Below are 12,581 nucleotides of genomic sequence, written 5' to 3'. Positions count from 1 at the left end.
TGCTGCCTGCCCATGGCGTGGCTGCCTGTGAAGAGCTATAGTAATTAATTAAGTGATTAACATATATATTAATTACTATATACTAATATTTAATTAATTAATTACTTATAGTAATTAAGAGCTGCTTGCTCTTTCTAGGTAGGTTGTGTTATCCCCAGCTTAAAGATGAAGGAAATGAGTCTCAGAAAGGGGAGGCGACTTGCCCAAGGTCATTCATCTAACACGTGGCAGGGATTTGACACGCCCTGCCACGCCAGCGATGAGGCTGAGTCAGGGTGCACAGGAAAGGAAGCCCACGTAAACAATTAAAACGGGAGACCCAGGAGGGATGCTGAAATAAATCTTGCGTGGCCAAGTTGAAGTGCTCTGTGCACGTGTGACCTCGACAGGCCTTGGGACTTTTCCTGAGTTTCCTTGGAGTGTCCTCAGTGGAGAGGTGAGCTTATTCTTCTTTTCCAGGTGTCCTCCTCAAATCCTCGTGGCCCCCAGTTCCCGTGGCCGTGGCAGATGTTCAGGCTGAGATAGAAACTCCCCTTGGAAGTTGGGGAACGCTGTCTTTGCAGAAGTAGCAGCTCCAGCTGTGTTTTCATCCTAGACTGGCTGTGATGTGCCTGCCTCAGTACAGCTGAATCATTTCCAAATCAAAAAGCTGAAGCCCATGGGGGTCCACTCAGCCCGGGCTCCTGAGGGTGGGGTGGAACAGAACCCTTCCTGCTGGGCGGGACCACAGCTGCTCAGCTGGCCTGTTTTCACAGCCTGGGTTCTCCTGCCAGTGAAGCTGCTGCCTTGCTGGACAGGGCAAAGCCAGTGAGACAGCAGCCAAGGGGGACAACCTGAATGTCCCAACCACACCTGGCCTGCACCTGGTGGCTCCTAGGGGATCCCCTTCCCTTGCCTTCTATTCTCACCTGAAAAACGCTCACCTTTTAAAATTTACCACTGCCCCCTTCCTCTGCATGCTCATAGCCCCCTGCCACTGGGGAACACCACCTGTCCCTGCCCGCGCCCCCATGGATCCCTACGGCTGAAGGGACAAGCCTGGCCTAGATGGAGTGCTGGGTGAGGGGTTATTGAGGGAAGGGGTGGACAGTGAATGAATTGGTGCCCTTCTCAGCCAGGGCTGGACTCCAGGTCAGCCTGGTTCCTTTCTATGGAGTCCCATCAACACAGTTCCTTGTATACCTCAAGTGACGGGGAGCTTACTTCTTGTGAAAGAACGGGTTCAGCTGTTACATGGAACCTAAGCCTGAGACCTGCTCCTCTCTGAGGCCCTGGCTTCGGGATTCCTCCTTCCTCGAAAAGTCCTCCCTGGGGCTGGCATGTGCAAAGGCCATGTCTCTGTGTCACTCACTGGTGCATCTTGGTACCTGGATCAGCACCTTGGGAGCTGCGAGCAGGGAATCACACGAGGGCCTGTGCCCTGGCTGTCCCCCCTACCTGAGCTGCTTGTTTCCATATACCTGCACGGAGGCCTCCCTCCCATCTCTCAGATCTCTGCTCCATTGTCACCTCCCCTAAGGAGGTCTTCTGTGCCCCTCTGCCCGTCTCAGATAGCACCCTTCCACCATCTCCTCCCTCTCATTTCGCACAACCTTTCTTTAGAGCACTCATCAGTAGTTTTACATATTTATATTTTTATGTGCTTACTCTAACCCACCCCCAACAGGATGTCAGCTCCTTGGAGGCACATACATTGTCTGTTTTGTTCCATTTGTTCAGTTGCTAAATCGTGTCTGACACTTTGCAACTCCATGGACTGCAGCACGCCAGGCTTCCCTGTCCTTCACTATCTCCCAGAGTTTGCTCTAAGTCATGTCCGTTGAGTCAATGATGCCATCGAACCATCTCATCCTCTGTTGCTCCCTTCTCCTACTGCCCTCATTCTTTTGCAGCATCAGGGTCTTGTTCCATGCCCTGCCCTAATTTCTAGAACAGTCTCACTGTATAGAATATGAGAGCTCAATGAACATTGGTCAATAGATGAATCAAAGAATGAAACTGGCTGTTTCTTCACTAGGTAAGTCTTACTCCTCTTTGCATCTCCTGGGACTAGAACGGAGTTATATGCACAGAAGGTGATTACTAACAACTTGCTGAATGAAAGACTGAAAATAGAGCCATACTGGTAACATTTTGAGACTGGATCAAATTCCTCCTTGCTTCAATATTCCAGTAGTATCCCACTGCACCGAAAATAAAATCCTAGCTCCTTACCAGAGAGCTACAAGTTCCTCCATCTCTGGGCCCCATTTTCCATCCAACTTCACCTCTAACTTCACTTCTCTCCCTTACTGACAACACTCCAGCCTTCCCTGAACCTGTCAAGCGAGTTTCTGCCCCAGGACCTTTGCACATCCTTTCCCTAGATCCTCACAGGATCCTTCTCAGCATTCCAGCCTTGCCTCCAGTGCTCACAGTAGCCCTTCCTGTCCACACTCATTAAAGGCAACTCTTCTCTTACCATTCCAGCTCTCACCCTATTTATTCCTTCTTAGTTCATGTCACTCATCATAAAGTATTAGTTTATTGGACAGGGCCCTATAAATATGCACTTGTTGGGGGTGGCCGCTTGCGGTCTGAGCACTCCCCTACCCCCTCTCTCCCCTCCAAGATGTAAGATGCAAGAACTAAGATCATGTCTCTCTGCCATTCACCAGTGTGTCTTGGGTGCCAGATCAACATAAGGAGTGCTTGATAAATACTTTTAAATTAATGAATGCACTTTCCTGACAACCTTACTCATCCTGCTCCTCTTTATGTACTTGACCCTCAAGTTCATGGGATTTGCACTCCCCAGGCTATTTTTCCAGTTTATAGGTCATAATTGTTTATAATTATTTTATAATTTATACCATGTTCAGTTGCTTCAGTTCTGTCCTACTCTTTGTGACCCCATGGATTGTAGCCCCCCAGGCTGCTTTGTCCATGGGATTCTCCAGGCTAGAATACTGGAGTGGGTTGCCATGCCCTCCTCCGGGAGATATTCCTGACTTAGGAATCGAACCCGTGTCTCCTGCATTGCAGGTGGATTTTTCACTGCTGAGCCACAGAGAAGCCCTTTATAATTTATGTACGTATGTATATTATTCACACAGTCATGTCCAACTCTTTGAGACTCTGTGGACTGTAGCCCACCAGGCTCCTCTGTTCGTGGGATTCTCCAGGTAAGAACACTGGAGTGGGTTGCCATTTCCTTCTCCAGGGGATCTTCCCAACCCAGGGATGACACCTGGGTCTCCTGCATTGCAGGCAGATTCTTTACCCTCTGAGCCACTGGGGAAGTACTTTATAATCTATAATCATGTATAATAATTTCAGGCTATAATGATTTGATGTTCATCTTAATTAGATGATGAACTCCCAGAGATGGAAAATGTCTCTGACTCTGTTCCTTCATCCTGAGTGTGTAACACGGTACCTGGCACAAGGTGTGTGTTCAAAATATTTTGTTGAATGAAATAATTGGGACCATAACTGAGAATAGATAAAAGAGTAAAAAATGTACTGTAAACTGCCAAATAGGTTTCAGAAAATCCACGCACTGAAGCACATGCCTCAGTTTTCTTTATGAAGGAAGCCCCCGCAGGCCCTTTTAAGACCTAAAAAGCTTGATTTTCTATTTTTGCACACGTTTTATTTAAACAAAGAAGCTGGGTGCACCCAGGGAAACACCGAAGGGTGAGACAGTACACGGACTTGCGCCAGCTCCTCCCCTGGCTCCGTCTGAGAAATGAGACTTCACGGTGGGTGAAATTTTCCATTAGAGACGCCATTGTCTTAGAAAAATAACCCTCGGCCTGTTCTGTTTGATGTCCTCTCAGAAGCAATTCTCTTCCCGAAGGCTTGTTTGATTTAGTGAAGACTCAGGTCTCCAGAGCTTGGCCTCCTGAACTGCAGAGCGCTGGGTGGGGGGCGGGTAGCGGTGGGACCCACTTCTGCTAAGAGGCCACCCACCAGGAGCAGTTTTCTTAAGCATAGGAGCTGACCTGTGGCTTAGGAAACCTTGTAACAGCCCAGCTCCTTGAGTGCTTTCTGTAGGCTGGAATTCTATTAGGCACTTGGCAGAGATTTCTTTTACACTCAGATCACAGCTTTCTTGTATCCGTCATCCTCCTATTACAGGTGGGACTGGACCAGAGAGCTGAGCTAAGCTGCGCAAGGTCACACAGCTGGGAAGTGGGGTCCTGGCCCGTGGGCCCAAGACTGGAAGAGGATGAAGCACATAGTTTCCTGACTACATCAAGCGGCTCATGGGAAACATAAAATAGCGGAAATGCTGTTTCATATTGCAGAGTTTTTCTTCCCCTTGTGCAAACTTGGAGCATAAAGAATGCTGTGACAGATGGGATGCACGCGTGAGTAGTTGCTCAGTCATGTGCGACTCTGCAACCCCATGGACTGCAGCCGGCCAGGCTCCTCTGTCCATGGGATTTTCCAGGCAAGGATACTGGAGTTAGGTAGCCATTCCATTCTCCAGAGGATCTTCCCGACTGAGGGATTGAACCCGGGTTTCCTGCATTGTAGGCAGATTCTTTATTGTCTAAGCCACCAGGGATGCCCAATAGATAGAATAATGTCCCCCCAAAAAAGTCCTCATTCTGGTCCCCAGAACCTGTGACAATGTTACCTTACATGGCTAAGGGACTTTGCAGATGGCATTAAGAATCTTGAGATGGGGAAATTCTCCTGCCCGATCAAGGTGGGCTCTGTGTCCTTAAAATAAAGGTCTATGCAAGAAGGAGGCAAAGGGGTCAAAGTCAGAAAAAGAGATGTTATGACAGAAGCAGAGGTTTGAAGATGAGGAAGAGACGATGAGGAAAGGTCTGCCGGCAGCCTTGAGAAGAAGAAAGCGGGAAGGAATAAGTTCTCCCCTCGAGCTTCTGTAAGAAGAGCTGCCCTGCAGACTCAGTTTAGACTTTTGGGCTCCAAAAGGTAAGATAATTAGTGTTGGTTTCGTTGGCTAAGTTTGTAATAATTTGTCACAACAGCAAAAGCAAATAATGCAGAGTCTAAAAGATACTCTGTTCTTGCAGACACTGGCGCCTTAGAGAGATCGTGGCTTAGAGCCAAGAGATGGTTTGAAGACCCTCTCTCCTTTCTGTTCTGAGCGCGTGGGCATCAGCATTTGAGTCGTCGCCTGCTGCCCCCTCTGCTCTGTCTTCTCTTCCTCCAGCTCTCGGGATGTTTTGCTCCCTCATGGTTTCACATCTTTTGCTCAATTGTCACCTTACCTCCAGGACCTTCCCTGACAAGTTGCAAAATCTTCCCAGAGAAGCTTCCTGGCCACCTCCCCTGCTCAAATTTTCTCTGTAATGCTTATTCTAGTCCAATATACTTGATAAGTGAATTTTCATATTGTTTTATATTGTTTCCCTATACAAAGTATAGAAAGTCAAAGTGTTAGTCGTTCAATTGTGTCCGACTCTTTGCGACCCCATAGACTGTAGCCTGCCAGGCTCCTCTATCCGTGGGATTCTCTGGGCAAGAATCCTGGAGTGGGTAGCCATTCCCTTCTCCACAATACACAAAGGATAATGCCTCACTATAATAAACATTCCAGTTCAGTTCAGTCACTCAGTTGTGTCCGACTCTTTGCAACCCCATGGACTGCAGCACACCAGGCCTCCCTGTCCCTCACCATCTCCCGGAGCCTGCTCAAACTCATGTCCATCAAGTCGGTGATGCTGTCCAACCACCTCTTCCTCTGTCGTCCCCTTCTCCTCCTGCCTTCAATCTTTCCCAGCATCAGGGTCTTTTCCAATGAGTCAGTTCTTCACATCAGGTGGCCAAAGTATTGGAATTTCAGCTTCAGCATCAGTCCTTCCAGAGTGACAGGCATTTTGTCTTTGTTTGTTCATTATCATTAACCGCAGCACCTACAGGAGTGCCTGGCATGTGGCTGCCACTAGTAACTATTCACTGAACAAATGGATGCATTTATTCCCTACAACTGCCCAGTGAGCTGGGTGCTATTGTTATCTTTAATTTTCAGATGAGGCCAAGAGAGGTTAAGCAACTTGGCACCAAGTCACAAAGTTGGTAAGAGGAAGAACAAGTACCTGAACCATGGAGGCTTCTTGTTCTAGGAGCTTCACTTTAGATTACTGTTACGGGATGAATTGTGACATCTCTAGAATTTATGTATTGAAGTCCTAAGCTCCAGTACGTCAGAATGTGGCTGCATTTGGAAATGTAAATTTTCAGATTAAATGAGGTTATATGCACAAGCCCTAACCCAATCTGACTGGTGTTCTTACAAGAAGAGGAGACTAGGACACTGACACACAGACAGGGACAACCATGTGGGAACATGGTGAGAAGTGGGCTTTCCACAGCCAACGAGAGAGGCTGCAGAAGAAACCAGCCCTGCTGACACCTTGATCTTGGAATTCCTGCCTCTAGAATTGTGAGACAACACATTTCTGTTGTTTAAGCCACCTGCTCTGTAGGACTTTGTTATGGCAGCCCAAGTGAACTAATACACTCACTATACTTTGGCCACCTGATGTGAAGAGTCAACTCCTTGGAAAAGACTCTGATGCTGGGAAAGACCGAAGCCAAAAGAGAAGGGGGCAGCAGAGGATGAGATGGTTGGATGGCATCACCGACTCAATGGACATGAATTTGAGCAAACTCTGGGAGGTAGTGAAAGACAAGGGAGCCTGGCATGCTGCAGTCCATGGGGTCAAAGAGTCGGACATGACTTAGTGACTGAACAACAACAAATACTGGTTGAATTACAAGGCAGAATATGATCTGGACCTGCTTACCTCTTAGCCCCTCCTGCCAACATTCACAGCTCCCCCGTGACACCACCAGCCTCCTGACTTCCTGCCATTTCCAAATATATCCTTCTTTTCCATGCCTTTTAGCCTTAGGAAATGCTGTTACTACATGGAATGTGCATAACCACCACCCCCAGCCTTCGCAATGATGTTGACTCCTAATTCCCAGAAACCATGAACGTTATCTGATATGACAAAAGAGATGCTGCAGGTATGATAATGTTAGGATCTTGAGATGGGGAGACTCTTCTGGATTATCCTACCCAATTCAGGTGCATGCAGAGTTGCTCACTCACTCAGTTGTGTCTAACTCTTTGCCACACCATGGACTGCAGCCCACCAGGCTCCTCTGTGCATGGGATTTTCCAGGCAAGAATACTGGAGTGGTTGCCATTTCCTACTCCAGAGGATCTTCCTGACTCAGGGATCAGCCTGCATCTCTTTTGTCTCCTGCATTGGCAGGTGGACTCTTTACCACTGAGCCACCTGGGAAACCCTCAGTCCAGGTGGGCCCAATATAATCACAAGGTCCTTATAAAAGGGAGGCAGGGGGTCAGAGAGGAGAGAAGGTGCCACCCAGTTGGCTTTGAAGATTGAGGAAGGAGCCAGAAGCCAAGGCATGCGGGTGACCTCTAAGTAGGGAAAGGCCAGAAAACAAATTCTCCCAGACCAGAAGGAACCAGCCCTGCAGACACCTTGACTCGGTTCCATTGACTATGGTTTCAGGCTTCTGGACCCCAGAACCCTGGAGAATAAATGTATATTCTTCTGAGGTTAGAAAGGGTTTATAATAGCAGCCACAGGACTCTGACACAGCCCATGCCCCACCCTGCCTTGCCCCCAAGAATTACTTCTATTACCCCCTCAAGAAGCAGACACTGCTCCTGCTCCTTTTTATACCTCCCAGACCCTGTTTAGCAAAGGAGACTTCTTGCCTTGTATTCACGTTGTGTTAGCTAACATTTACATTGCGTGGGTAACAGGAGGTTAAAACAGAGCTTCATTCGGACTCAGAACCAAGACACAACAGAGGCAGCAATTCCAAAGTCAGTTGCAGGTTTCTGCCTGCACAGGGAAGGCCAACAAAGGGTTGGTTCTTGGCTCTTGAGCCCCTTCACCCACTGTGAGGTTTGAAGTGGATGAGACGGGAGAGAAGGAGAGAGCATTTGTGTGGAGATTGAGGGGTGCAATTGCTGAACTGCGAGCCCTTCCACCATCACAGGAGCAGGTGGGGCCCTCCACGTACCCCATCTCCTAATCGCTGGAGCCTATGAATACGGCTTTCTATGGCAAAAGGGATGATTAAGTTAAAGTTCTTAAAATCCAAGCTAAGGAGGTGCTTATCCTGGATTATCAGCATGGGTTCTAAATGCAATCACATACATCTTTCCTGCCATAACAGTAAATGAAGGATGTTACAGTCACCAGCAATTGTAGCCACCATCAAGGGTGAACAGGTGAGCCCTGAGGGAACTCAGTATGTGAAAACACAGGATACTGGTCCCAGATAGCTGAAAGTGAAAGTTGCTCAGTCGTGTCTGACTCTTTGCCACCCCATGGACTATACAGTCTGTGGAATTCTCCAGGCCAGAATACTGGAGTGGGTAGCCTTTCCCTTCTCCAGGGGATCTTCCCAACCCAGGAATCGAACCCAGGTATCCTGCATTGCAGGCGGATTCTTTACCAACTGAGCCACCAGAGAAGCCCAGATACCTGAGATGCATATAAAAGGAATGATTTCAGTGAGCCCAGACTCTTGCATCTGCCCACAAATAGAAAAGGGCTGAATTCTTTAACGTGAGATATCTGGTTTTCTTTAAAAATAGTATTTTGAAGTTCAGACTACCTGCTCTTTGTTGCAAAATTTCAATATAACTTGTCTCCTCCCCCACCACCCCTCTAAGAGCACTTCTCTCAGAGACACTTGAGATGCTACCTCCCGGGCTTGATGTCCTAAAATTTCCTGCCTAATAAAACATAACTGTCAACCTTCAGGTTGGGAATTTATTTTTAACCACATTTATAAGGGAGAAGTGGGAGGGGCTTGGGAGTACATAGAAACGGAGGCAACACAAAGATGCAGTAGAGATTGGATGGATGTGGCTACAAGTCAAGGAATGCCGGCAGCCGCCAGGAGCCAGGAGTGAGGTGTGGGCAGATTCTCCCTGAGCCTCCGAAGGAGCTCAGCTCTCCTAATACCTTGATTCTGGATGTCCAGTCTCCAGATTGTGACAGACAAGGCTTCCGTTGTTAAAGCCATCTGTTCGTGGCACTTTGTACAGCAGCCAAGGGACACTAATCACCCAGACAGAGACTCCTACTCTCACCATCTCAGAGGCTGCAAGGAACAGCTAAGTGACAAATCCCCTGCCTGACCCCAGGATCGCTCCATCCCAGCCAGGAGGAAGACTGCTGTGGGGGGAATCACAGGGAAGCCTAGAAACCAGGGGGCGGGGGGTGTCATCGACTCTGGGGCTGCAGAACCAGTGTTTTCAAAACTTTCCATCTTTCTGTTGCAGATCCAGGCTTCTGCCCTGACACCTTGGAGGGCTCAAATTCACTCTCAGAACAGCATTTGCTTAGGATTGCTTCTGAGGGACCATCTTTTCTGGGGACAACTTGGCAGACAGTCATAGAGCGCAGTGCCGAATTAACACGGCAGGAGATAAACTCACTAATTAACTCTGCCTTAGGCTGCAGAAAAGAGATAAGGAAGGAAACTAAGTGTCTGGAAAAACAGGAGGGAGAGTGGCAGGAAAGGTGATGTCAGAGTCAGACAGATGTAGGTTCAAATCCTGGGATAGCTCTGCACCATGCGATGTGGGCAAGGCAGGCTCCTGGAGCCTAGGTGACCCTGTTGGGAATAGAGTGTTTCCTTGGCAGGATGCTCTGAGGATGAGGGTGACTGTGGTACCTAGCTCTGAACAGGTGCTCTGCCTAAGGAAGATAATATTAACTTTAAAAGTTCCCCTCGGTCTTCGTGAATAAGCAGAAAGCTCACTGTGAGCTTGGCGAGCAGCTTGTCCACCATCTGTTTGGCATTAGTGATGAGGCAGACGATGATGGCTGGATGATGGAAGTCTGTCAGTTCCAAAGCCCACTGGCCCCACATTGACTGCTGCCTGGGAGATAGAAAATATTTTCCTGCGAACATCACGGCTAGCTTCCTAGGGCTACTCTAACACATCAGCAAAACGTGGTGACTAAAAACAACATATTTATTCTCTCAAAGTTCTGAAGGCGAGAAGTCTGAAATGGAGGTGTCAGTAGGGTTAGTTTTCTCTGGAGGTTGTGAGGGAGAAACCATCCCATGCCTTTCTCTTTTTTATTTTTAAAATCGTTTGTATTATTTATTTATTTTTGGTTGCGCTGGGTCTTCATTGCTGCATGCAGGCTTTCTCTGAGTCACACGAGCTTCTCATTGCAGTGGCTTCTCTGGTTGCAGAGCACAGGTTCTAGGTGCAAGGCCTTCAGTAGTTGTGGAACAGGGGCTCAGTAGTTGTGGGCTCCCGGGCCCTAGAGTGCAGGCTTAGGAGTTGTGGAGCATGGGCTTAGTTGCTCCACGGCATGCGGAATCTTCCCAGACCAGGGATGGAACCCGTGTTTCCTGCGTTGGTGGGTGGATTCCTATCCACTGTGCCACCAGGGAAGTCGCCACACCTTTCTCCTAACTTGCAGTGTTGCTGACACTCCTTGGTGTTCCTTGGCTTGTGGGATCATCACTCTGATCTCTGCTTCCATCTTCACATCACCCACTGTGTCTCTCTCTGTGTCCTCTCCTTGTCTTCTAGGACACTAGTCATTGGATTTAAGGCCCACCCTGGCTCTAGTCAATCCTAAGGGAAATCAGTCCTGAATATTCATTGGAAGGACTGATGCTGAAGCTGAAACTCCAATACTTTGACCACCTGATGTGAAGAATTGACTCATTGGAAAAGACCCTGATGCTGGGAATGATTGAAGGCAGGAGGAGAAGGGGATGACAGAGGATGAGATGGTTGGATGGCATCACTGACTCAATGGACATGAGTTTGAGCAAGCTCTGGGAGTTGGTGATGGACAGGGAAGCCTGGCGTGCTGCAGTCCATGGGGCTGCAAAGTTGGACACAACTGAGTGACTGAACTGAAGTGAACTGATGCTAGGATGATGTCATCTTGAGATCCTTAACTAATTACATCTGCAATGACCTTCTTTCTAAACCAGAACACTTTCTGAGGTTCTGAGTGGATGTGAATCTCGGAGGGGATATCAATATTCATCACATCATGGTAGAAAAGAGCACAAACATTGCCACCCTCTGACATCCGGAGCGTCTACATGTATAACTTATAAGAGCCACAACCTTTTGGAGGCTCATCTTCCTCATGGTCAAAATGGGAATAAGACACTCTTCCTGTAGGGCTGGTTGAGGGCTGGGTAAGGTGACTTGAGTGAAATACTCAGCACAGAATCTGAAATGCTGGCTAAATACTCAATTGTTCACACTGTCAGCATTCTCATATGACTTTTATTATTGTTCTGAGAGCCGTGGAGGAGAAGTGGGTAGCCAGTGGTCAGTTTGGCCAGCTTACAGTTGTGTGGGTCTCTGGGTAGCCCCAGAGTTGGTTACTAAGCCTGAATGCTTCTACAAACAAGACAGTGGTTTGGACTGGACTGTCTGCTTGGGAATCTTCCAGAAAATGTGCTAACATGCCAAGCCTGCTGCCTACCCAGCAGCTTGGATGGTGATGGGGGGAAATATAGCAGGTGGTTCTGAAACACAGCCACCCAGCTAGAGAGCCCCTAATCTGGCTCCTCTATCTGTGGAATTTTCCAGGCAAGAATACTGGAGTAGGATTTCTATTCCATTCTCCAGGGTATCTCCCTGACCCAGGGATCAAACCTAGGTATCCCAAATTACAGTCAGAATTCTTTACCATCTGAGCCACAAGGGAAGCCTGAATTTGGCACAGCCTCTCATTTCACTGAGGTCAATTCACCAAAAGACAAAGATGTAAAATTCATTCATGAATAAGAGAAACGTCATCTACCAATGGTATGTGTCTCTTGCTCTCTGCAGCTTTGCTATCCAAGCTCAGGAATCAAATAAATTAACATAAATGTGTTGATATATCTCTCGCTATCCAAACCCTTTAACTTACTGTGTGTATGAGTCTTTGGAATAAAATGGATTTGGAGAGAGAGGAAGACATATGTTCTTACTGTGGATACAGATATATTTTATGCCACTCAGCTATGCTTCTTCTTGCCCCAGTAGCCTTCAGTTACAATAAGGAACTAAATTTTAAAAAAGGGGGGAAATTTTTCCAAATTCACTTATGGAGGCAAAATGAAGAGCAACACTGAAATTGATGAAAGGTGTTAAAATTGTGTTCCACACAAAAGTCTCTACATTCTGCTGCTACTGCTGATGCTGCTAAGTAGCTTCAGTTGTGTCTGACTCTGTGCGACCCCATAGATGGCAGCCTACCAGGCTCCACCGTCCCTGGGATTCTCCCAGCAAGAATACTGGAGTGGGTTGCCATTTCCTTCTCCAATGCATGAAAGTGAAAAGTGAAAGTGAAGTCGCTCAGTCGTGTCCGACTCTTCGAGACCCCATGGATTGCAGCCTACCAGGCTCCTCCGTCCATGGGATTTTCCAGGCAAGAGTACCGGAGTGGGGTGCCATTGCCTTCTGTGCTCTACATTCTTGAGAGATAATTAAAAGGAATAAGATAAATCCTGCAAATAGTTTCTCTTCATGACATGGCTTTCAGCAATTTGACCTTCAGTGAGCCGACTTTTGATGAATTAAC

The 12,581-nt window shown here is 47.7% G+C and overlaps 1 protein-coding gene across 4 annotated transcripts in view; it reads right to left on the bottom strand.

The window, feature by feature from the left end:
* The window catches only part of SLC2A9 (solute carrier family 2 member 9), a 203,679-nt gene that overhangs the window by 38,357 nt on the left and 152,741 nt on the right, over positions 1 to 12,581 (bottom strand). Inside the window, exon 11 of one of the 4 annotated variants that reach the window (XM_081489237.1) lies at positions 3,613 to 4,513. The exons of the other annotated variants lie outside the window; for them this stretch is intronic. Within the exon in view, the coding sequence (XP_081345363.1) occupies positions 4,368 to 4,513 (146 nt within the window). The 3' untranslated portion in view covers positions 3,613 to 4,367. Of the gene's footprint in view, positions 1 to 3,612; positions 4,514 to 12,581 lie in introns of those variants that run through there. 4 annotated transcript variants of the gene reach the window in all.

This window comes from Giraffa tippelskirchi, chromosome 1, assembly GCF_054371585.1.
Source record: "Giraffa tippelskirchi isolate mGirTip1 chromosome 1, T2T-mGirTip1v1.2.pri, whole genome shotgun sequence".
NCBI lineage: Eukaryota > Metazoa > Chordata > Mammalia > Artiodactyla > Giraffidae > Giraffa > Giraffa tippelskirchi.
This window is presented reverse-complemented; position numbering and strand designations above follow the sequence as displayed.